At 39.4% G+C, this 26,093-nt stretch overlaps 1 protein-coding gene across 6 annotated transcripts in view; it reads right to left on the bottom strand.

Annotated features, from left to right (window-relative positions):
- Positions 1–26,093, bottom strand: part of PLD5 (phospholipase D family member 5) — a 436,159-nt gene that overhangs the window by 128,149 nt on the left and 281,917 nt on the right. For all 6 annotated transcript variants that reach the window (XR_008527647.2, XM_054560816.2, XM_054560813.2 and 3 more), the window contains one exon: positions 1,584–1,711. Coding sequence is in view for 5 of the 6 variants with exons in the window: in XM_054560816.2 (XP_054416791.1) it covers positions 1,584–1,711 (128 nt within the window). In the remaining variant the exon portion in view is untranslated. The remainder of the gene's footprint in view (positions 1–1,583; positions 1,712–26,093) is intronic.

Genomic DNA, 26,093 nt, shown 5'->3' with positions numbered 1-26,093 from the left:
GGAACTAAAGATGAAATATCTTTGATGTATGTCTATAGAAGCAAACACATACTGACTTCCTAGTTTTCCTAGTTCAACCCAGAGATTAGTGAGTTTGCAGAGCTCAAGTATTGAGCAAGAGTAGTTGGCATCCTATGACCACCATATCATTGTGGATTTGCAATTGGAAAGATTCCAGTGAGTAAAAAGTTTCTTGATGAACTGCGTTGTTAGATTTTGTTAAAGAAAAGGGTGAAAGAGAAAATCTACAACTTAGCACCCCAGAAAGATAAAGAAAATAATTTTTTCCTAAATGTATTTATTTTAAAAGATTAGTGAAATAAGAGTGAGGGGTTTAGAGCTATATGGCTTCGGTTTGAGTTCCAGCTTTGCCACTTCCTGAAAAGTGTCCTTGGGTAAGTTACTTACCTATGTCTCAGCTTCTTCCTTTGCAAGATAAAGTTATAAGAGTAGTATTTCCAAGAAAGAATTACTGTGAAAATGGAATGAAGTTATACTCTTTACATGCTTAGAAAAATGCCCAGCATAGAGAAAACCTCAATTCATTGAAACTGTTATTGTTGTTAATTATTTCTTCCACTTACCATAGATATAAGGTAATAATTGATAACAATAATCATTGATTTCACTGGAAAACTTCACAAACTATAAAGCTGATAACATAGGTTTAACTTTTGGAAAATGTATAATTCTTCATGTAATTGTTAGCCTCAACTTTGGTAAATTAAAATCTGTTCTAATGCATAGGTCCTGCTAAGCAATGCTTTATGTCACACTTAGGTAGACCAAGAAAAATTCCACATAGTTGAGCATAATAGAAAGGAATACTAATTTAAGATAGATGATTAAGTATAATAGCATGATCTCAAATTTTGAGAGCTGTGGGGAAATAATGGGCTGGGGAAGAAACAATATCTGTGTGTAGGTGTGGAGAAGAAGAGGAGGAGAGTGTGTTGGAGTGTTGATTTAAAAAGATGTTCTGAGAAGGTTGGCTAGTCTTCCTAAGTATCCAATGACTAGGAACCTCCTGTCGCTGGATGACTAATGGAAAGATGGTGATTTTGTAATCCTCTGTGGATTGCCTCTGACACAAATAAATGCATAAAAGTCCTAAGTGTGTGAAAATGTATTTTCAACATACTTGAAGTTAATTATTTGTTAAGAGAAAGATAACATCTTCATCTTGAGATTAAAGAAATAACTCAAATGATTAGTATCCTAAGACATATTACTCTCTACTGAATTTTTGTGTTTCCCCCGTCTCATAGATGATGTAATATCATCCTGAAAATATAGGTCTGGGTGATGTAAATTACATAGCAACCTGCTCTCAGGAATCTGGGAGCAGCCTATGAATTACAAAAGCATTGAAGCAATAACAGTTTTCACTTTTTTTGTAAGATGATCCTGACAAGGAAAGGTTTATCCTTTCACATAAAAGGAAGATGAGCCTCTGAAAACTACACAGTTAAGAATAATAAAAGCTGTAGGTTTTAGTATCCTTATCTGCAGTAGCGTGCTTTATGAAGGTGGTCACTTTGAGGGTGACAGAACATTGAGTTTACATAACGTAGAAAGATTACCTGTCCCAGGGATTGCCAGTCCAAACCGGCACTGCCGATATACACGTGCTGTTTGTCCACGATCCAGAAGGAGGACTGCAGCCGGCCCTTGTTGTAAGCGGTCATGTTCATGTACGTCACCTCGGCTCCTAGGAGTTCAAGGACAGTCTGGTCAGCCTCTGCGTCAAGGCCCGCCGGGGCTGTCAGTCACCTACCAGTGGAAATACTCACGATTCACCATTTGTCCCAATTGACATTTAGAAAAGCTAAATATTTATGTTAGTTTGGTGGAGAGAAGATCCCCAAGGTATTATTTTGTTCCCTAAAACAAAGAAAACTAAAAAAAAGAAAAGAAAAGAAAAAGCCGGGGGAAATGCCTTTTCCTATGCATATGGCAGAGGAGGTTTTGCGTATAGTGACAAGACCATGGCTTCTCAACTCAGATCTACTGAAATACCAGCTCCACCACTTACCATGTGGACGGTGAGATAGGTACACCATACGCACTTTTCTTTTCTGAGTAATTTTAATACAGTTTGCAATCAATATAAGGGTCAGTCTTGTTCAGTATCACAGCTCTCCTCAATAAGACGTTGGCCTTATTATGCTTTCTATACATTTTTCATCCTGTGAAACTTTCACTTGCTTTTACTTCTTCATTCCTTCCCTTTATTATTTAATCTGGGTTTGGTCTCTTCTTCATCTTTATCTGATAGTTATTTATTTATTTATATTTTATTTTATTTTGTTTTTGAGACAGAGTCTCACTCTGTTGCCCAGGCTAGAGCACAGTGGCGCAATCTCAGCTCACAGCAACCTCCACCTCCCAGGTTTAAGTGATTCCCTTGCCTCAGCCTCCTGAGTAGCTGGGATTACAGGCGTGCGCCACCACGCCCGGCTAATTTTTGTACTTTTAGTAGAGAGGGGGTTTTACCATGTTGGCCAGGCTGGTCTCAAACTCCTGACCTCAGGTGATCCACTCACCTTGGCCTTCCAAAGTGCTGGGATTACAGGTATCTGACAGTTCTTAATTTAAGCAATGATTATTCAAGCTTTACTGAAATGCAACCTTGAATGGTTAACTAAATCACTCAGACTATTGTTAATGCCAAAAATATATTTGAAGAGCTGAATGTGACCAACTGTTTTAGGCTTCATGTGGCAGGATCCAGTGTCAAGCCTTTATGCATTACTGCTTCAAATGCATTTACAAACCTCTCAAAAGGAGCATACAGTCCATTTAATGCAAGGGTATTTAAATAAATTTCTGCTAAAGGTCTATTCCCTTTAAAATAACAGACCTATATGCATATATTTAATGAACTAAGCTATTGTGTCTTCAGGTATTTATTATTAACAAAGACGATGTATTGCAGGGGCATACTTCATTGTCAGAGTCTTCATTACCAGAGGCACACATAAGACTATATGCAGAAGGATACATTTCAGCATATCAGAAAGGAAGGAGAGTAATTTACACTATGAACTTAATGCTTAACTCTTAGGAAAATGTAAACAATGCATCTAGCTTCCTTGTGGCAGGAGGATGAAAAGAGATGTTATGAGGTTGGGAGAGAATCTCTGAGGAGAAGACAGCACCCAGGCAGATTTTCTCTGAGGGTAGAGCAGTTTCTTTGTCTTACAAGTGGCGGGCACATGTTTCTCTGCCTCCAGCCATCCTGGAATAGTAACATCCAAGAAAGAGTTGCAGATCCTAGAGGAGGAACTTGGGTATGGCAGAATCTGAATGTCTGAAATGGGTAGTTACCCTGGCAGGTATGGAGAGACCCAAATCTGCATGGAGGTGTGGCCGGCCCCACAGACACAGCCACCAGTGTTCCTCAGTAGGTAAACAGAGCATGTGTCCTTAGATATGGGATTAGTTCCCTAGGTCTGCCGTAACAAAGTACCCTAATCTGGATGACTTAAAACAGCAGAAACTTATTCTCCGTTCTGGAGGTTAGAAGTCCAAAACCAAGGTGTCAGCAGGGCCAAACTTCCTCTGGGACATGCAGGGAAGCATCCTTCCTTGCCTCTTCTGGTGGTGCTCATTCATCTCTGGGGTTTCTCAGCTTGTAACTGCAGCACTCTCATCTCTGTCTCTGTTGTCCCATGGCATCTTCTCCCTACACCTCTATTTTCTCTTCTTATCAGGACACTACTCAAGTTGGATGAAAGTCCCGCCCCCCACTACAGTATGATCTTAACTAATTACATCTGTAAAATCCCCATTTCCAAGTAAGGTCACATTCTGCAGTCCTGGGGATTACATCTTCTACATATCTTTCTGGGGGACACAATTCAACCCATAACAGAGACCCAGGTCACTTTACCTGGCCATGCTTTCCAATAGCAATCAACTGGCCAGCACTGAGGGAAGCACCTTCTCTTGTCTCTGGAAGGAAGAGAATGAAGGTGACCCTGGTGCTGGCCTCAGATTCCACGTCAGCATGCACCTTGTCAAGCCTTCCCCTGCTTTCTTCTTCTGCCTAGAAACTCCTCGAACCCTCTGTGACACTGACTGGCCCTCATCTCCTGGCGTGGGACACTGTGTCTGAAACTCGGCCCCATGGCCAGTTGCCATTTGCATCAGACTGTTTATGAGTTCTTGGAGTCCTCATCTGTTGTCACACAGGTCCCCTGCAGCCCTAGCCCCAAGGCAGCACTGAGTCAATCTGAAGAGTCCACTGGGGATGACCCCTTTGTGTCTCTCCATCCCACACCCCACCTACACTGCTCTAAAAGTACGTTATTTTGCAATTTAGCTTAAAGAGCTTGACTTCAGAGATGATGGTCGTGTGTAACCCTCCAGCCAGAGCCTCTGCAGCTACTTAATGATGCCTAAAATTATTTTACAAAGGAAAAGTATCATTCCTTTGACAAAGCTTTACTGAATATCTAATATATACCAGGTGCTGTGCTATGTAAAATTAGGGATAAAACATCTCAAGTGACTGATTCAAATTCAGGCATACTAAAATACTGTCCTAGTACATTTGGGCTGCTATCACAAAACACCATACACAACAGAAATGTATCCCTCAGAGTTCTGGAGGCTGTGAAGTCCGAGATCAAGGCATTGGCAGATTCGGCGTCTAGTGAAGGTCGACTTTCTGGTTCACAGTTGGCGCCTCCTCACTGTGTCCTCATGTGGTGGAAAAAATGAGGCTCTCTCTCTGACTTCTTCTTCTAGGGGGACTAATCCCATTCATGAGGGTTTTGCTGCTTTCCTAACCTAGTCACCGCCAAATCCCTCACCTCCTAATACCATCGCCCTGGGGGTTAGGATTTCAATACATAAATTTGGGGGTACGCAAACATTCGGAGCACAGTAGTGTCATCTTTAAAATGATCAGGATCTGCTCCAGTCCTGCTGCTCAGACAGGAGGGGCACCAAGGAGCTGACAGATCAGAAAGTGGGGTCCTTACTGCTGTATCAGGGAACCCCAAGTGAAAGCCGAGAGCAGGAAAGACAGTAACTGGCTTCACAGTCTGCCCAGGGCCAGGGATCCCTGTACAAAAGCCAGCAGAGCTGTGTGTAGAGATCAAGCAATATGTAATGCTAGTAATTCCCGTTTATTGAATACCTGTGTGCCCAGTGCCAAGATAGTTATGTTACAACAGTCTCATATGGCATGCTTCATTTTCTCTATTTTAGGACACGATAAATTCCTGTATGTGGTATAAGAAAATCCACTGAAAATATCTATGATACATCTGAAAAAATATATATTTTTGTATATGGTTCATGGACTATCACTTCCCCATTACAAATTATCTGTTTTTCTATCTAAATATTGATGCTCCATCTATCTCTGAAGACATATGCTTTTATTTTTATTAATATCTGTGTGTATATATATGTATATATATATATAGAGAGAGAGAGAGTCATGTCTAACATGTCCCTCAGTTTATTCAATATTTTACTTAAGAGAATTTATATTTACATGCACTTTTAGAATATATTTGTTTGTTGGTTATAGAAATAATTTTCATCCTATTGGGTCTTTATGTAATATGTATTACGAAGTGATGGTTAAAATACAATGCTGTCTGACTACAAAACATATTTAATGATGAAAAAATATATAATAAGCCACTTACTGCATTTATGTGCACAACCTAAATTTGAGTTTATTTCATATTGTTGTGTTAGAATTGCAATTAGCAAAGACATGCAATACAGGCCTGAACATTTAGATAAAAGGGCAGAGTAATTTTTCATGCATTACATTTATGCAAATACAGACAATATATAATAAATAAATCAAATTCTTTCCATTTACATTAAAAATTTGCAAATTTTTGTAGAAGAGATGACTTTAATTTCTACTTCTAAAATAATTTTAGGCCTTTTTTTTACAATGTCACATATTTTTTAAAAATGTATAGAATGCCACAATTTTATGAGCACTAACAGAAACACTTCAGATTTTTTTTCTATAGTTATTTTTATGACTCAGAAAACAGGGATCCTATATATTAAAGAGTTATTATGTTAAAATGACAGCAAGAGCTATGCATAAGAAACATGGAGTAATTTATGAGAGCCGCTAATCAATATTCACGGGGGTTTTTCAAGCTTAGTATCCACATACAAAAGAATGCTGAAAACCAGCCTGTTTGTCCTGTTACTGGTTTCCTTTTCTCCATGGGAATCACCAACTCACAGGAAGCCTTTTCTAAAATTCTGTGCTAGACTATTCAGAGCCAACAAAGGCTTTGCATTACCAAATAGTTAATATGTTCAAAACTAATATGTAGGTTAGTGACAGTTTTTAAATCCAATACCATTAGAAAACCACAGGTTTTAAGAAAATTATTTTCCGTTTATATTAAGGTACAATTTACTTGTAGTAAAATTCACCCTTTTGAGCATATAAGGGTTTGAAAGAGAGTCGTGTGACCATCACCACAATCAGAATGCAGAACAGTGTCATCGTCCCCAGGCTTCTTTTGCAGTGACTTCCTCTTCAAACCCCAGCCCTTGGCAACCACGCATCAGGTTTGTGTGTGTGTGTGTGTGTGTGTGTGTGTGTGCCTATAGTTTTCCTTTTGTAAGAATGTCATACAAATCGAGTCATAGAGTATGCAGCCCTCTGAATCCTGCCTCTCACTTAGCATAATGCACGTGAGACCCATTCATGCTGTCATGTGGAACAGCGGTTTCTCTTTGCTGTTCAGTGATATTTCATGGTATGGAATGCACCACACATGACGCATGTGAGACCCATTCACGCTGTCGTGTGGAACAGTGGTTTGTTTCTCTTTGCTGTTGAGTGAAATTTCACTGTATGGAAGGCACCACAGTTTGCTTATCCATTCTCCAGTTGAGAAACATTTGGGTAGTTTCCACTTACTGGTGATGACAAATAAAGCTGCCGCAAACACTCATGCATACATTTTTGTGAGAATGTAGTTTTCATTTCACTTGGGTAAATACCTAGGAGTGAGATTGCTGAGTCATATGGTAAATATATGTTTAACTTTATAAGAAACTGCCAAACTGTTTACCCAAAGCGTCTGTACCAGTTTGCATTCCCACCAGCAATATCTGTTAGTCTAAGTCATTCTGTATCCTTGCCAGAACCTGGTACTACATTTATATAAAGTTTTTCCTTTAAATATTATAGACTTCTGAGATCAGAAAATATCTTTAAATCTGGCTTCATTTAATTAAATATATTTTTAAGACAGCTTTGAAAGTATATTAAGTATGATTAACCATTTTTTGCTTTTATAGATTTCTTTTCTAACAGGAAAAAAATATGTGTCAGTTTCTCTGCGTGCAGCCCCTGATCCATTGCCCAGAGACCTCCGGATGTCAGCCGAGAGATGCATACATCACAACGTGACGCGTCAGGACCATGGCCTAATGGCTGTGCACAGCTGCTGGTGATGAGTCCAGATCTCTGCAGATCCTCCTACTTTTGGCCCCACAGTCTACTTGTTTAACTGATGATTAATAGGCTTTATTAGTAACTCAAAATGTTTTTTGATGCCAAAACCAAAAGTGATAAATCAAGAGTGTATCCTTCTTTCTACTGTTGCTTTATAAAATACTTTCATGTTATCCAGGCAGTCCTAATTAAATCTTAAACAACAAACAAGGCTAAGGTTCAGAACTAGAAATGTTAAGCTACAAATATGCTAACTGATGATGTGAAAAGTCAGGTCCCAGTTGGTCATACTAATCAAGATAAAGTGATGTGGCTAACCTCCAGGTTTTACACACTTCTTGGGAAGTCAAATGTTAAAAATCAGGAAACTCCAAATTACTCATTATGACTCTTTTGAGCTTTAACAGAGATGCTTCATTGAAATTTAATAGAAAATGTTCCTGGTTTGAGAGGGGTCCTGTTTCTTTACTAAACTATTCTTATGGTATTAACCAAAATATCGTACATTATTTTGTGCTTACATATTTCAATGGAAATAATTCTTTGTTAAAATTTAAGAGAGAAAATGAAAATATTAACTAAAAAGTTATTAAAATTTTTTTAAAGAAAAAAGTATAATGCCATGATGAATTGAAAATCAATGTTACTACTTTGAAGAATCAAGTTGATTGTATGTACACACATTTTAAAAAGAGTATATTCTTGAGATCCTTCCTCTAGCAAGACTTTCTAGCATTAAACTTGTTTATCATAGATCTGTCCCAAATCCCATGTGGTAGAGTTAGTAACTATCTCATCTATAGATTATTCTTTTAAAGGACACTAATGTTTGCCTTATAGTCAGATTTCAGAGTCCCTCACTGTTTTAATTTTTAATTTTTTTTAAGAGATGGGTCTCACTATGTTGCTCAGGCTGGCCTTGAACTCCTGGGCTCAAGCGATCCTCCAGCCATAGCCTCATAAGTAGCTGGGACTATAGGCATAAGCCACCACACCCGACCTCAACACTGTTCTGTTTGTTTTGTTTTGGAGACAGAGTCTCGCTCTGTCACCCAGGCTGGGGTGCAGTGGTGCGATCTTGGCTCATTGCAACCTCTGCCTCACGAGTTCAAGCAATTCTCATGCCTCAGCCTCCCAAGTAGCTGGGACTACAGGCACACACCGCCACATCCTGCTAATTTTTATATTTTAGTAGAGATGGGGTTTCACTGTGTTGCTCAGGCGGGTCTCGAACTCCTGAGCTCAGGCAATCTGCCTGCCTCGGCCTCCCAAAGTGCTGGGATTACAGGCATGAGCCACCGCACCTGGCCCTCTTCACTGTTCTTTATGTGTGGATGATATTACATGGGTAGGGCTAAATGTCACCACCAATTTCCTACAGTACAGATCTGTGGGGACCATCCTTCGATGTGCATCTTTTTAGGTGTATGCTTTTTAGGACGTGACTGTATTTGTGATTCTACTCCTTTATGATCAACTTAAAAATTCCCAGACTCATATTTTGATTAGAAACAATTCACAGATAATGTCAGATACTTGTTGAGTGGGAATAGTTAATGCATCATCCCAGGATACCCATTCCCATCTAAAATTGCTAAACAATTATTTATTATCACTTTCATTCCGAATCTTCTCCAGAAGCTTGTTGTTATCTCTAGGTTAAACACTAGTTTCTAGGTTAAAACTAGTTTCATAACTAGTGTTATCAAAATGGAATATTAGATTCTGAAGAGGTTTAACACTGGTATGTTCACATTTACAAATTACACTTACACATGAGGAAGATGGGAGGAAATGAGCAACTTTAGGGAGTCAATTAGTTGAAGAATTTAATTCCAGTGAAGATATGAAAGTTTAATTCTTCCTACTCTTGAATTGATATAAACGATCTATCTTCCATATATCTAGCAATTCTCTGTCTGTCTGTCTCCCTCATAAAAAGGAAACAAAATCTTCGCAGGGTATTTGTGAGTTGATGTTATGTGTAGCGTATATATGCATCATTTCTTCCCTGACAACACCTCCTTTTAATAGTACCCGATGCACCCGCAGGACACAGAATGGGAAAGCCTAGGTCCCATGTGAAGACATGTAGTCTCTATTTGGTCACAGCTGATTGGACCAAATGTAGGCATTGACCTAAGCTGAGCCATCCAAATTTCTTCTTTTGGGAATTCAAAATTGAGCCACAAAGTAAGTTACTTAAAAGCAGCTGCGTTGGGGAGTCATACACATACAGAGGTTGGCATGACTGTCCAAGTCCACATAACAGAAAGATAAGAGAAGTCAAGCTTCAGAGAATGAGGGAGGGAGGGAGGGAGGGATAAGGAGAGAGAGGAAGGTAGGGAGGGAGGGAGGGATAAGGAGAGAGAGGAAGGTAGGGAGGGAGGGAAGGAAGGAGAGAGAGAGATGAAGAGGAACTCCAGGAGAGAGCAAACCAGAGTGAAAGACACTGTCCTTGCAACAGAGAGAAATGGTGAATGAGAAAATGGGGGGGAGTCCACCACTGTTCCACTCAAACCAGTTTCATGACTTTCTGTGAGTTCCTCTAAATCTTTGGCATAAATTACTTGTCATGTAAGCTTGTTTCAGAAGGATTTTCTTTCTTTCCTAGGCTATTCTTATGGTATTAACCAGATAATGTTGTACTTTATTTTGTGCATACATAATTTTTGAAGTCCCTCAACTTTTATATGTGTGCTTTTAATATTAGACTAAAATTGTTTACTTGTGGCCTAAAAAATCAAGCAATTTTTAGCAAAGAGCCTGTTGCACAGGTTGCATGAGTAAATGACTCAAAGGCTGAAGATTTAAAATAAACATCCTGTCAAAATACTCACCAAAATGGCACAAAAGAAAACATGCTGGTACACTGCGTTAAAAAATGGAAAATAAAATTCCACATTCCCCATGAATCCCCATGATGAAATCAAACAGAATTTATCTCCAAGTTCATTTCCAGTAAGCCTCGTTTTAAAAGCATATTATTGGCAGCTTTAATATGTTTGATGATATAACATGTATACCTTCAAGAGAATGTATATAACTTATAAGTAGATTATAAAGCATAATAAAATGGATACTTGTGAATCTTCCACCCTAAGAACTACAGCCTCACCAAAATGTACTATTAAAGCTGTGTTTCTCCATACAGATATGTATATGTATATCCTGTTGAAATTGAGTTGGATCTATAGATCAATTTGGGAAGAACCGACATATGTATGTGGCACATATATTCATTTATTTGTTGGTCTTCTCTCAGCATTGTGCTATTGTTTGTATGATTTTTGACACTATCACGAATGGAACAGCTTTTTTATTTTTATTTTCATTTGTTTGCTGCAAGTGAATAGAAATATAATTGACTTTTGTTTAGGAGTCTCATACACTGTAACTTTCCTAAGCCCACTATTACTTCTTGTATTTGCTTTCTAGATTCCTTGGGATTCTTCCTTTCCTAGAATATCATTGCCTCTATAAATTGAAGCAATTTTATTTCTTCTATTCCAAAATGTATTTGTTTTCCTTGCCCTATGTCACTGGTAAGACCTCTAATAAAATACTGACAAAAATGAAAAAAAAAAAAAAAAAAAAAAAAAAGCTGTGTTTCTCAATTAGGGTCCATTCAGTTTCCCAACCTACCCACTGCCCCATCCCCAGGGGACGTGCAGCAATGCCTAGAGACATTTCTGGTTGTCGCAACTGTCAGGGGGATGCTATTAGTATTTAGCGGGTAGAGGCCAGAGATGCTGCTAAACATCCTACATTGCACAGGATAGCCCCCAAACAGCAAAGAATTATTCAACTCACAATGTTGACAGCTTCAAGGGTGAGAAGCCTTGCATGAAAGCTGTGTGTTTATGCCTAATCCCGTATCTCTACAACTTTCCTGTAATGCAACCACTATTTTAACTCAGCATTTAACAGTATCTTATTTCTAAAATATAATTTATCCCATACGTATGCATCCCTAATAGCATTATAAAATTAATCACTAGCTTTTGAAAAGAATGCTAATGAGCCTTAAGCATATATCAAAGGGAAACATAACACTATGAATAATTATAGATTTCTGGAAAAGTTTTCACCTATTTCCTGAAAGCAAGGTTTGCAGCAGAAATTTATCTTATCCATCAATCTCTTCTTTTGAATATATTAATTTGTGTGAACAATGAAAAAAATCATAGTTTGCCTGTTCTTGGGGGCTTTAATTCTTATTAACCAGTACAGTTCAATCAATTTAATTACCAACATTTTAGAATTCATTGGCTAGAAGGCTAAAGGGGAAACACCAAAGTGTGAAAATCATCTGTCATGACACATCGTTGCTTTCAAATAATTCAGTAAATCAGAGTAAGGAAACTTTTAAGATAATCAATTATGTATTCCAGCTGTAAAAATAAAAAGAATCTTAAGAGCACAATGCATTTTTAATTTTAACGTATCTATTCAAATACTGTGAAAACTATGTTGTATACTCTCTCACAGGTTGCTTTGATGCTTCATTTTTAGTCTACAGGTTTGGACCCACAAGGGTAGTTTCTAGGAGTTGTCTCTTCCCTGTCATGTATTTGTCTATGACTAGGATATTCTGCTTCTCGGGAAATGCTGTGCTTTGATTATATATAACCTTCTAGTCCAACAGTTAAGCTATCTATAGGAATGTTTGCTTTCAGAAACAATTAGGCTTAAAAATAAAGACTGCGTTCAAAAATAATAAACTTACTTAAAAATAACATTTACCTAATATTGCCTCAATTATGCATAAAATTTAAACATTCTACACTTAATACGGATCAGCAAGAACATTGTCTACAGTGGCTCATTAGTTCTATTAAAAAATAATAAGGTCTAGGAGGTTGGTAGCTGCCGGGGCACATGCTATGGCTTCCTCCCTCTTCCTCCTCCCTGCTGAGGTCACACAGCTATCTCTATGGCCACGAAAGAGGACAGTGGTGAATGGTGAGTACTCCCGAGGCATCTGTGATGGTGCCAGTGCTCATGGAGAGAAGGCAGCCTCTTAGAGCCCAGCACAGTTGCAGTGCCAGGGAGGATGGGGATCCGGTAGCTCTGGAGGAGTTTGCTTTCTTGGAAAAGCCAACATCATTCTCTTTACCTTACCATTTGCTGCCCAATAGTGCCAGAAGATTCCACAGCCCAATCTGCCATGATTCTGAGATGACAAACCTACTTATATTGTTACATGACACCTCATCTAATACATCAACAGCTTAGAGGAGGCTCACCAACTAGAGAAAACATATGGCTACCACTGAGTTAGGTAAAATGGAAGAGATAAGAATTCTTCAGGACATTTACAGAGATGTTTTGAGAGAATAATCTAAGGATAAGGCAATGAGCTTAGAAATTGTTAAAAATCCAAAACAGTAATTCAATAGAGGAAATCTAATATAGGATTGGCAGCACTGAATGCTGAAATAATAACCCGGATGTTTAAAAGGAGTAATTTACTTATAAGACAGAGTGAACACAAAGAAATTGAAATGACTAAAAAACTAATGCAAGAAGGATATATCCAGGGCACTAATATCTCAAAGTCTTAGATGGAGTAAAAGGGATCTCTTTAAAAATAAGGAAAAAAAAAAAAGAAAGAAAAAGAAAAAAAGATGACAAATGTAAGCAAAAATGATGAGAGAGCTTAATTAAGATATTCAAAATCTAATTGCAGTAGTTCTATAAAGAATCAAAATCAGAGGAGAAGAAATTATAAATAATAGTAAAATTCCCAAGGACTAAAAGACCTAAATTTTAAAATTTTAAAGCCCACCAATCCCTGGCAAAAGTTTAAAAAGGCCCACACACATATCATAATACAATTTCAGAATACTGGAAATGAAAAGAGATTTTAAACACTTTCAGAGAGGAAATGAACAAATAAAAATAACATACAAAGATTAACTTGAATTACACCAGATATTTTAATAGTAACAGAAAACTGGAAAATAGTCCGAAGAAAACAATTTGTATATCTAGCAAATACTGAAGATAAAAGTATTTTGCTTTCTCATTGAAAGTACAAATTTTTCCAGAAAATGGTCAACTTTTTAAATAGTATTCACAAATGGGGGAGATTATATATTTATGTAATTTGGGGGGATATGTATCTTATTTAGGAAAGTATTAATTTACAATATAAAATATGCGCTGCAATTTTTTTTTCTATTTGAGTATATATAATCGAAGGAAAAAAATCGTCAAGTCTTAGTACTTTAAAAGGCTTATTCATAAGCCAGGTGTGGTGGCTCACACCTGTAATCCCAGCACTTTGGGAGGCTCAGGTGGGCAGATCACTTGAGGTCAGGAGTTCGAGACTAGCCTGGCCAACATGATGAAACCCCGTCTCTACTAGAAATACAAAAATGAGATGGGCAAGGTGGTGGGCACCTGCAATCCTAGCTATCCAGGAAGCTGAGGTAGGAGAATCACTTGAACCCAAGAGGCAGAGGCTGCAGTGAGCTAGGATCATGCCACTGCACTCCAGCCTGCATGACAGAGTGAGACTCCATCTAAAATAAAATAAACTAAGAAATAAAAGGCTTGGCTGGGTGCGGTGGCTCACACCTGTAATCCCAGCACTTTGAGAGGCCCAGACCTCCTCCTGAGGTCAGGAGTTCGAGACCAGCCTGGCCAATATGGCAAAACCCCGTCTCTACTAAAAATACAAAAAGTAGCCAGGCGTGGTGGCGGGAGCCTGTAATCCCAGCTACTCGGGAGGCTGAGGCAGAAGAATCGCTTGAACCCGGGAGGCCAAGGTTGCAGTGAGCTGAGATTGTGCCACGGCACTCCAGTCTGGGTGACAGAGCAAGACTCTGACTCGAATGAATGAATGAATGAATGAATGAATGAATGAAATAAAAGGCTTATTCATGTTGAGCTTGGTCACTGAAAGAAAATAAGGTCATTCTTTGGTTAGGTATCTGTGACAGGTATAAGGGACTGAGTCTCAGGGAAAGGGAATGATTTGCCTGTTGCCCACAGCTACCAAGTAAGCTGAGACCCAAGGTTTTAAGTTCAAATTCAGGAATCTCCTTGCCTCCGGCTCAGAATCACACAACAATCTGAATGACTCTGACGCCCTAGAGAGATGTTCCTCTTACAAGTGGGAATGCTTAAAATAAATCACTATTAGAAAAGACTGATTTCTAACGAGGCCCCTATTCAATATTGTTCCTTAAAAAAGGCTAAAGGAAGAGAGAGAGAGGAGTTGGGGGTAGTGAGGGCAGCAGGGAGGGAGGCAGGGCTGGTGGCAGGCAGGCAGGCAGGCAGGCAGGCAGGCAGAAAGGAAGCAAGCAAGGAAGCAAGCAAGCTAGCTAAGTGGTCCTTCAGAGGTTTGGCTTTGTTCATTATCTCCAGCAAGTAGCATAGTGCTGGCCATGTTTTTGGGTCCAATAAACATGAAAAATAAGACTGAATAAGTGAATGGGTGAATGAATCAATGTTTGCAAACAGCCCCCCTCTAGCTCTGTGTGTCCCCCTCTGTCTCCTCCTACGCTCTCTGTCTCTGAATAACTGACTGAAAGAAATCGGTCGTGGCCTCCAACAAAGTCAGACTAAACGTACTGGGGCGGAAAAGGAGCCAGCATTGTGAAGGAAATACGCTAGAAGAACAATCCTTTCTACGTGGGAGGTGTGGTTAAATTAAACTTTAAAGATGGTTCCATTCCAAGCCAAATTCATAACAAAAGGAAAAATTAGGCAGCAAGACAGGACTAACATGACTTAAACAAAACTCCCAAATGTTAACGCATTTGTTCCTTCCTTTGAGAACCAATAGTTTCAATATTTATTCTTCTTTCAGAAAAAAAAATCACAACGTGTCTTTCATTCCAAATGAGATAGAAATTAATTTCTTTACTTCTCAAGTTATCACAGAACTCAAAGGAGGTGAAGGAGGGAGGGTTTCTTTGTAACATTCATTCTAGCCAACTGTGCACTGAATGCCTCTAAGACTTCTAAGTTCTCCTTAGCACTGCTCCAGTCTTAAGGAGCTCCACATCTTATGAACTCAATCAATGGCCATCAGATCTCAACTCTCTTGCCAAACCCCTGCTGCAGCACAAAGACGGTGGCATTGAACTTTTTTTTCAGAAAAAGAAATGGGTAAGCGTTAAACCATATATGAGACCAGGACAAGGTGAAGAGGCAATTCCAGGTGTCAGCAGGAATCATGGAGCTGGTGGAACAGTAGAGTGAACTCCAGGAACTGGGGAGGCAGACGATGGAGCAGAAAATGGGGACATAGGGAGAGGGTTTGGGTGGTCCAACTTAACACCTGGAGATGCCAACTGCTGGGAATTCATTGGACCACCTCGGTTTTCTTGCTTCTTGGTGGTACAAGAGTGGCACGTGCTCACCTCCCTGGACATGCGGGCACCAGACACGCTCTGATCTTTCCTCTGGTTTCTTCCTTTCTCAGCCCCCGATTCTGCCAATAAGCCTAACTGGAGATGGGAAGGGAGAGTACAGTAGGAGGGAGGGAGGTGAGAGAAAGGCTCCAAACAAAAATCCTATGGATGGCATCTCTAGTTAGTTCCTGGTGTAGACTCAAGGCCCTGACATCAGACTTCCTGGTTAGAATGTTGCTTCTGCCACTTAGTAGCTAAGTGTCCCTGTACAAACCTGTGCCTTGGTTTTCTCCTCTATAAAATGGGGATGAAATAAGAAAGGAAGTATGTTATAGAGTTGTCATGAGCTCTAAATGAGTTAATAGATTGAAGCACCTGCGTGACAAAAGTGCTCTGAAATGTGAATCTCCGTGCAGTTTCCTTTTGTAACCACTCATCACAAGAGTCATTTCTTATTTAGCATTTGTCTTCCTTGATTTGGCCACACCCAGAGGCATTCAATAGATATCTGCTGAATGAATGAATGAACCACCTTCAGATCACCTTTAGTATTCCCTTCACAAGTCACCAAGAAATAACACAACTCATTTAATAAGCCTGTGGCCATTCAATTAGGTGATAGAACTAGGGACGAATGTTCAACTTTTAAAATTAAACTCTTCCTGATTAACGTTGGTTCACTGTACCCAGCAGAAAGCTCAGTGTATAACCTAAAAAGGTCCCTAAGTCTTCATTCAGTCTGAGAAACTCAGAAATTTCAAATGGGAAATGCTCCCGGACCATGGAAAGGAAAGGAATGGTAAGAAGAACATGAGAGTATCAGGATTTGCGGGAGAAGGAGGGAAAGCATGTGTTTGTATGTTATAAAGGAAAGTGGAGACACTTTAAAAGAAGCAGCTTCTCTAATTAACAAGAGAAGAAGCTTCAGGCAAGGATCACACCGCAAGCTGGAGTAGGAACCTGCTGTGTTCCCTGCCATTCTTGAAGCTGTTGGTGTCCAACTTCCTTTCAAGGAAGGGCTATGCTGGCCCAGAGATCCTCATCACACCCCTCACAGAGAGACAAGTTGTTAACAGAATGCTTTGCCCGGAACATTATTTTAGTGTAGTTCTCATGTTTCCCAGTGCAGACAGTGGGGAAAAGTCCTTCAGAAAAAGCCTCCTGCATCCCTGTTAATTCATTTGCCTGGAAGAAAGTATTAAATCAAGATTTGATTTTCTATAATCGTGACTTTCAGTGGCACATTTCTCAAGCACGTGCACAAGTGACTGTGCCATTAGGTGCCACGGTCTGAACGTGTGATTCGTGAAGGGGGCAGAGCCTTCATGGATGGGATTAACACTCTTACAGAAGAGGCCCCAGAGAGATCCCCAATTCCTTCCACCACACAAGGACACAGTGAGAAGATGGCTGTCTATGAACAAGGAAGTAGGTCTTCACCAGACATGGAATCTGCCAGCACTTTGACCCTGGAGTTTCCAGCCTCCTGAACTGTGAGATATGTATTTCTATTGCGTATAAGCTACCCAGTCTATGGTATTTTGCTATAGCAGCCTGAACAGACTGACAGTGGGTTAAAAGAAATGCTTCCAAGGGCTCCCAATCTAATGCAAGAACTCCCAGAAACTATGACCTATCCTGAAAAACAGACAGAATTTTATATCTATTTTCACAAGTTTCTCATTTAGCCTAAAGTTTTACGTAGCTTTTTTTATATCAAGCTCTGTCTAGTGTCTAGTGAGTCAAGAATATAAGCAGTTTCTCCCATCTCCAGAAAGAATTACTTTTGCTCTTGAAAAAAATAACAAAAACAACAAAAAAAACCTCACAAGCATCATAATTAGAAGCCAATAAAATTTAAATACTATTAAGAGATTTAAAGGGAGGTTTGCACCATGGGAAGTCTTTTGTTCTACAACAAAACAGAATTTCTGAATAGAGTTTTCATAAACTGTTCCATCACAAAGATACAATACCCTGGGGGAAAATCACCTGCTTCTAAAAATATGGGTTCACCATTGGTAGGGAGAGGAAGAAAGCCTGGCTAGGCTAACCTATACATCTGTTCCAGTAGCCATTCCTTTTTCAACTTCAGAATTCCTCCATTTCTAAACCTTTCCTTAGAAAAATGTAATCACTGTTTGAACTATCTTCCAGGTTGAAGCCTGCCAAGGAAGAACTGGGCTCACAACTGATTGAAATTAGAACTTGACAGCTTTAGTACACCAATTAAAAATAAAAAAGAATCCAGAACACTGAAAAATTGTTCTTTTCACACAGACAAGCAATGTGTCAGTGACTGTCTTCCCACCATTAACCATGGAACAAAAAGTATGTGTGATTGTGTTTTATGAGACTGCAGCTCAGGGGAATTCTCTTAAATTTCTTTCTCCCTTTTTTTTTTTCTTTAAAAATCACCAAAGGAAAAAAACAAACAGCTTTGGTAGATAAGTTACCAAATTCCATGATTCTATATAAATATCAGAGCTGGTATCATGTGTCATTTACTCTGCAGAGATTGTGTAAGATTAACATGAGTTAATATTTTATATGAAAGGAAGATGACCTTATAAAATGAGTTAAGAAAAAAAAAACACTTTGTGCAGTTGGTAGAGGAAAGAATAAGACTTCAGGTGCCAGTTCTCAACGTATTGCATCTCAGCTCCAAATCTGTCCTTCAATACCTGCTCTGTGATAAGGGAGGGGTTTCCTTTCAGCTTTTCTCCTGCACAGACAGAATGAGGTAGAGCTTTCTTAGTAGGGGTGCTAGAGGGACAGTGCAAGAGCAAGGGGGCTGTCCTGCTGTTTTCAACTGGTGCATGGTGGGCCACTGGTGTAGGTGTGAAGAGATCTGGTGATGCTCAGTGACAGCCACGTGCCTAAAAGATATAGTCCCTCAGTGCCCTTGCAGCCCTGGCCTGGGCTGGTGGTAACATTCTTATGGCTCTCTCCACATGGATGCCATTTAGGCCAGACCCCCTATTCCCTCTGCTTCCTTGCATGCCTGGCCACCTGCTATGGCTCACCTGTGCCTTACTTGCATCCTAGAGGCAGGATTGCCAGATTTATTAAAACAAAACAAGATTCTTGTTAAATTTGAATTTCAGATAAATAACCATAATTCCTTAACATAAGTATATCCCATAAAACATTGGGGCCACACTTAGACTATAGGCAGAGCAGCCAACTTTGGTATCCAGAGGGCTGCAATCACACATTCTCCAACGTGTCTGAACCCTACCTAGCTTTGCATACACCCCTCATCCCTCCCGTAACATAAATACTTTTCTTAACAGTTTTGAACCAGAGATAAGTAATTCTTTATATTACATTTCCCTTAGTTTAAGTGTCTATGTGGTTTCTGTCTTCTGATTGGACACAGACTGATATACTTCATATTCAGAAAGAAACAGAAAAGAGGGTGGTGAAGAGCTTTGTGAGGTAATTTGCAAGTGAGAAAATACTAGGCATGTCCAGGTATACTTATAAAAGAAATTCTGATCAAGACAACGCAGAGTCCTGAAAACAATAAAACACCTAATGCCAGAAGCCATCTGAATTTTGGGTTTCGGGATCTGTGGCGTGAAACACCTGCTACCTCTTCCTGCACTTCATGGATACTCTGCATCCATTGCCCCGTCAGCCCAGCTGCCCTATTGTTGGCTGCAGGAGCATCTTTCAGATGGACTGGGGGCTGATGATGCCCCTTGCTAGCAGGCGGTCTAGCAGTCCTCCTTAGAGAGTGACAAATACACCTATAAGGTGCAATGGAGAGGCATTCAAGACATGCTACTATTGAGCTGAGGAGTTTCCATGGTCTAAAGTAAAAGAATGAGAAGTTTTGAAAAAAGAGATGAACTTTGCAGAGAAACTTAATTACTGGAAGTATTTTGTGTGTAAGAAACTAACATCTGAGGAATTCTCTTTGAGAGTTCTCTGGGGGAAATGAAACTTTGTGAAGTCATAGAATCCTTATACTAAAAAAATCAATTTCTGAGACATGAGCAAGTATAGAAGTTGAATGATATGGCTATTTGAGGTTATGGGGCCATCTGAGTGAGCAGAGCCTTTGGATGACTCTGGGGCCAAGCAGGTACCTCAGGGAGAGTGGTGGGAGCCATAGCAGGCTTTCGTTAAAGCTCACAGAAGGATTGTGAAGGTTCTGCCCTGGTATCCTCTGTCTGGGTACTTAACTCGCTGGGAGGCTTGTAGCATATCCCAGTTCAAGTGGCATATGTGGAGGTGCCTCAGGCCAGAGATCTGTTTGCCTAATCCGTTTGGGTTCTATATTATGTCATGAAGTAAAAGGTGATCATTCAAAATTTATAACATTTTGAGGAACAACAATCTCATCCTTCTTTGTACTGTAGTCACTCAGGGGTCTTGCATTTCTCCCATTGGGTTATAAACTAGAAAATTGGAACCTGTATTTTATTCATTTGAAATCCCCCATTGTCTGGCCCATGCTGTAGAATCTCTGTGCTCCTCAGAGAAAGAATAGGAGTGGGCACAGTATCACATCTTTGTCCCATAGTCTCTGCACATGCTCAGGAAGAAACACAGTCCTTGTTTGTGGAATGAAGGATTGGAAGTCTATAATTCAAAAAAGAGAAAGCTTATGTTGTATTGACTTGTACTTGGTTCACTTTCTGAGTTACCTTGCATAATTCAATTGTTTTAAAGCCTGTTAAGACTAAGTGCTTTATTTTATAACCATCGGAATTATCAAAGACAGCTGAGGAGGTCTTTGAAGATCTTTCCTTTATGTGTGTGGCTGAGAAAATGTGTTGTATTTACTTATATGTACACTGATTAACATGATTACATAAGACCAAATACAAGCGTGTAAAGAAGTCCTTCTTCCTGTCTCTCCTAGAATCTAGATCTACCAACAAGCAGCAGGAGGTGCCTGACTGCACGGCAAGTTCTGATGAAATGGAGGGTTTTTAAAACCAGACAGTCTGCACATCCACCGCTTAACTAACTTGTCCCCTCGGGGAAATCATTTAATCTCTCAGAGCCCAATGTGAAAAACGGAAATAATAATAGAACAGTTTTCTTAAAGCTGCTGAGAAAATTAAAAGAGGTAATCATGAGCATCTAATACTCAATAAATATTTGTTATTACTATTATTACTATTTGTGTCAGAGTTGGGGAATTGAAAACTGTACTTGGGCAAATTTGTTTAATGAAGGGCTGCCAAAAGTTAGCTGCATGCAGCTTCTCCTGGTGTTTTGTTCGTGGCTACAGAAAGGGTTGCAGATAAGAAAATTTTTTTCTGAGTGGCCCTTAGATTTTCTACCAGGAAGAAACATTTACTTCACTGTTCTTAACTGTCAACCTCTTCAAGACTTCCCTAGTTGGCTGTCAAGACTTTATTTTACACTGCACATGGCAAGTGGCCAGCACTCTTACATGTTTCTTCCCTAACTCACAGGTCTTTCCATGGCCTCCACTGGCTTGGCAGCTCCATTTACTCCCCAGACATGCATTACCTTGGAATATCGATCTTCTCTTGGCATAGTGTCAGCCTCCAAATCCCATTACTTCATCCTGCTCAGCGTCTCTACTGATTTAATTATCCATCTCCACTGCTCTCCCCCAACATTTTTTTCCTTTAATATGGTTAATGATTTATAGTATTTAGTTCCTTCAACAGCTGTGCTTGAAAGACACAGTCTGGGCAGTTAATGACCTGTGAATTATTTAATAGCGAATGTAATGACCTCAGAATTGAATTGATGCTTTATAAGTAATTTTGATGGTCTTCTTTCTAGGTTTGGTGAGGTGGGCCTGTGGGAGTTTTTTCCCTTTGAAGATACATGGCTCTGCAAAAATTGAAGGTAAATATATAAGAAAGGTCAGGGAGTTTTAGGCCAAAGGCAGAGAAAACAAAAATTCTCAGGCTTAAGGATGGAGGGAAAATGTAATGCAAAAAAAAAACAAAAAATATTTTCAAGGTGAGGGTGGAGGCAGCAGGACATACAGAGCTGGTTGATGGAGACAAGGATGTGGAGAATTCAGGGATGAAAAATAGTCATATGTGACAGAGGAAGAAAATCAGTTAATATGGTTCTAACCTCTTTCTTCATCCTGTATGTTGACTCTTTCTTCCTGGAGCACCTCATGGGCTCTATAAAGTTCTAGCTCAGCTTAATAAAAGAACATGAATCAGTCTGGGAAGAGAACTGGGTGGCTTTAAAATGTGTAATTACAACAAGGTAAATGCTGGGCAGAACACAAATTTAGAGAAACATGATTGGCAGAGATATTATTTTAATAATTAATTTGCAGTTGGCCTCATTAAAAAAGAAAATAGCATTTGAGGAACACTATGTTAGACCGAGCCAAGAATCAGAGAGGAGACTCACAAAATGTAAAATTGTACTAAACCATTCTACACAAAGGTCTGGGTTTTCTTCTGAAGTTGTTGGTCAGACCCACCAGCACTGCCTGTAGTACTGATGTGATGTCAGGAAAGCTCCCCATGAAAACATAACGCCCTAGACAAAGGCTCTGTAGGGTAGAAAACCCTGAGGTTACATGAGTTTTTATCATATTGAAAAAGCCCTGCTGATTATCTTTTCATGGTCCCAGAAGTTATGAGATCTTAAAAAGCCCCCCAATTTCTATTCAATTCAAATACCTAAAAATTAAGGAGCCCTAGCAAAACCTCTGAACACTATGTTCTTTTCTTATACCAACTGTCATTTCCAACTGACAATCCTTTTCAAATCTCATTAAAGGGAAGCTTATTAGCTAACTTCCTGACTGGACAGCATGGTTAGTAGTGCTGGGTAGTGCTGAAAAATGACAAATAAGGTGATATGCTAAAATCTGCCACTGTGTTGACCATGGTAAGCAAACTGCCTGGAATCAAGCTTTCTGAGAAAAATAATTCAGAGGCCTGGAAATTTCTACAGGCCACTTGGTTATAAATGTGCTCAGGTTGGTTAGGTACAGGCTTCTCCACCTGCACTGTGGAGAAGCCAGCCCACTAATTTATTCATATGTATATTCCTATAGGCCACAAAATTTACTTATTTCTTACTATTTGCCTCTAGGACCTCTACAAGTATTAAAAATATTGAAGAAGGCTTTGAAGAAGAAAGAACTTGCTTTACTTACTATGTATATATATATACATATATACTTACTGTATATATATACACATATATACTTACTGTATATATATACATATATACTAATTATATATATGCCTACTTATATATATACTATATGTACTTACTATATATATATATATATATATATATATATATATAGACACACACACACACACACACACACACACACACGGTTGATGGAGAGAAGGATGTGGAGAATTGACAAAATGATCATTAAAAAATCCAAATCAGATCAAGTCATTTCCGTCAGTACCTCATCAGTGTCTGGCACATTGTAAGAATTCAATAAACATTTGTTAAAAGAGTGAATGAGTTAATTGCTGAATGAGTAACTTGCGCGAGGTCCTAGACCTAGAATTGTAATCTGAGTCTGTCTCATTTCATCACGATATACACCTGCGCCTGCAATCCAGGGGCAGTGCCCTGGATTCTCCAGCCTGTCCCCCTATTCTCCAGTCTGTCTTGCTGAGAACAAACAGCCACGCTTCACCAAATTTCAAAATATGTATCATAAAATGGCTTCACTCTACACAGAGTAGAGCCATAAGCAGATTTCTTAGGCATTTTTAAATGTAATTTAAAGGTTGCTAAGCAGAAGAGGGTGGATGTTTTTGTCATTTTTCTAAAGTTTTTGCTAAAGATCTAATAATATTGGCTAAAATCACACACATGGGGCACTCTGTCAAGAATTAACACAACAGGTATCTTTCACCACCCATTAACCATGGATCATAGACACACAATTCCACTTTTCTGTGTCTCAGTTTTCTCATCTGTGAAGTGAAAATAACAGCAGCTTCCTTTCTGGGATGCCTGAGGGTTAAATAAGAATACAGGTAAAGCACAAAGAATAACACCTATTAGTTGGAACTATCATTAACTATAATCATATTGCAAATATACCAAAGATTTGTGGGGTTTTTTGGTGAGTGTTTTAGAGAGCGAAAGAACTTTTGGTAAATCATATTATTATCCTCTAATTTGGAAATGTTATAGCAAGTTGACAGTTGAATGTGTATTCCACCTCTCGGTGATTACAGGCAGGTTTTTATTACTAGAGAGTCTGTGCCTCACCTCTCTCTCCTTAGCCTCTGAAAAGCTCATTCCCCATATCTTTCCTTCCAGTAAGGAACTGACATAAATGTGACAAAATGGCTTCTCAGGCAATTTCATCTGAGGAACTAAACAGAGTCCTAAAACAGTAAAAATGAGGAAAGGAGGCATCTGGGGCTGCCAAACAGACAGCTTGCTGTGCCACAAATGGGGGATTGGCACGCACTTAACACATATGCCAGGGCCTGCTGTGTCTTATGCGAGCGTAAAGGCTGAGCTGACAAGGGGAGGAGGGGTAGGTTTGAGTGGAAAAAGGCAGTTTAAAGAGAGTCTGGCCAAACCGGTTTCTGAAGAAGAGATCTAGAGCATGTACAACTCCTTCTTGGAACTCAGAGGTGAATATGACATTCTCAGTTTCTTCTGAAGAACAAATTAAATGAGGAGGATTATAACTGCAGCTATGGAGACATAGGGTACATCCTGGGAAGAGCTTAGAACTGAACCAGAGGGCAAAGAAAGATCTGTACATAATTCAGGAAGAGATATTTACTACCAGAGGAGCCCATTCTCAGCTTAGGAGAGATGAAATCCCATCTTGTCTGGAAACTCAAGCCAGGAAATGTTTATTGAGCACTGGTAGTTCTATGTACATGGCAGGAATTCAACTCAGTCAACACAGTGCCTTCTAGTTTAGGGCCCTTTGGAAGGGACAATAGAAGAGGAACAAGGAGTTTGGGAAACTCTTCCTAGGCCAGATCCTGTCCAACATGGCTCTACCATAGACAGAAGTCTCTCTGCTGCCCATGAAATCAAAAGTGAAAGCTCTCGGGGCTCCTTTCTCTGTGTGAGGCATCTCTAGCTAGCAGAGTGATTTAACACTATTCTGCTGAAAATTCAGTAGAGCTTCTGCTTTTTAATTGGAAACACTGTAATATCAGGTCTTTTCACATTCCATGTACTTCTTAGATTGTAAAACTAATATATAAGTTCCTCAAAAACACGGTAGTTTTGAATAGCAGCTGGTATTCCCATTTCCGGATCAAAATGATTTAGAAGGCATAAGAGCAATTTTTCTCTGTTCCTGAAAGCTCCCAAATTGTCTGGACCTTTTTCAAGTCTCATAACAAATTCAGAATAAATATGCCTTCCATTTAATGAAATATATGCATGTATTACCTGATAGAGTGTGTTGGCCTATGGTTGGGCAGGGAATATCTTAGAGATACAGAAAATGTTCACAAAAGTCATTCTTTATGATAGCATGGGAAATTAGAGGATTCATTTCATTTGCCTCCACCTAATCTGCAGTTAAGCACGATGGTGTATTCTTGCAGAGGAGCCTCACCAGCAGGCACAGAAGCTGCTCCAAAGTACTCATGATGTGGGAGAGGTGATCCAGGGAGACTTGGTCCCTGTTCATGGGACAAATAGGAGATACACATGGGGACAAAGAGGAGACAACACAAAGTAGCATCTAATTGAGTAATAGAATACATAAGGCCAATTAGATACTGAAAGGAATTTATCCTTGGGAAAACCTCACTGGGTACTTGAGCTGAGGAAAACAGATTCACATTCACCTGGCCAAGTATTGGCTTCAAATGAGTGTGGATACAAATACGTCTCCTGCAGAGGCATTGGTTTAGAGACAATGGAGAGGATGGATATGGGTAACCACGGTGTCATTTCCAACAGCTACTAGGAAGTAAGCCATTGGAAGAGAGTGTTGCTTCCTTATGGAGAATGCACTGCAAAAAATTCAGCATAGCTCACCATTGTTCTGAGATTTCAGGGGTCAAGACCTCAACTTCTCATGATGCCTTCGTAGGAGGTCAACAACTGTCTGTTGAATGTGTATAAACTTCTGAATCATGAGCAGCCTTGGACAAAGATATCTTTTTCTAAGCATAGACTCAGTAACAACCAATCAGAAAATAAAGTTCTACCTAAGTTTCCAAATTAGAATAAGATGGATACCAAACTCAGAAATTCAAATAGAACTCAGAGACTTAATTAGCCACATATTACTTCCAAAATGTTACTGAGTTATTTTACAATCT

The sequence above is a fragment of the Pongo abelii genome, chromosome 1 (genome assembly GCF_028885655.2).
Source record: "Pongo abelii isolate AG06213 chromosome 1, NHGRI_mPonAbe1-v2.0_pri, whole genome shotgun sequence".
In the NCBI taxonomy this organism is placed as follows: domain Eukaryota; kingdom Metazoa; phylum Chordata; class Mammalia; order Primates; family Hominidae; genus Pongo; species Pongo abelii.
Note: the sequence above shows the minus strand (reverse complement) of the source record. Positions and strands in the feature narration are given on the sequence as shown.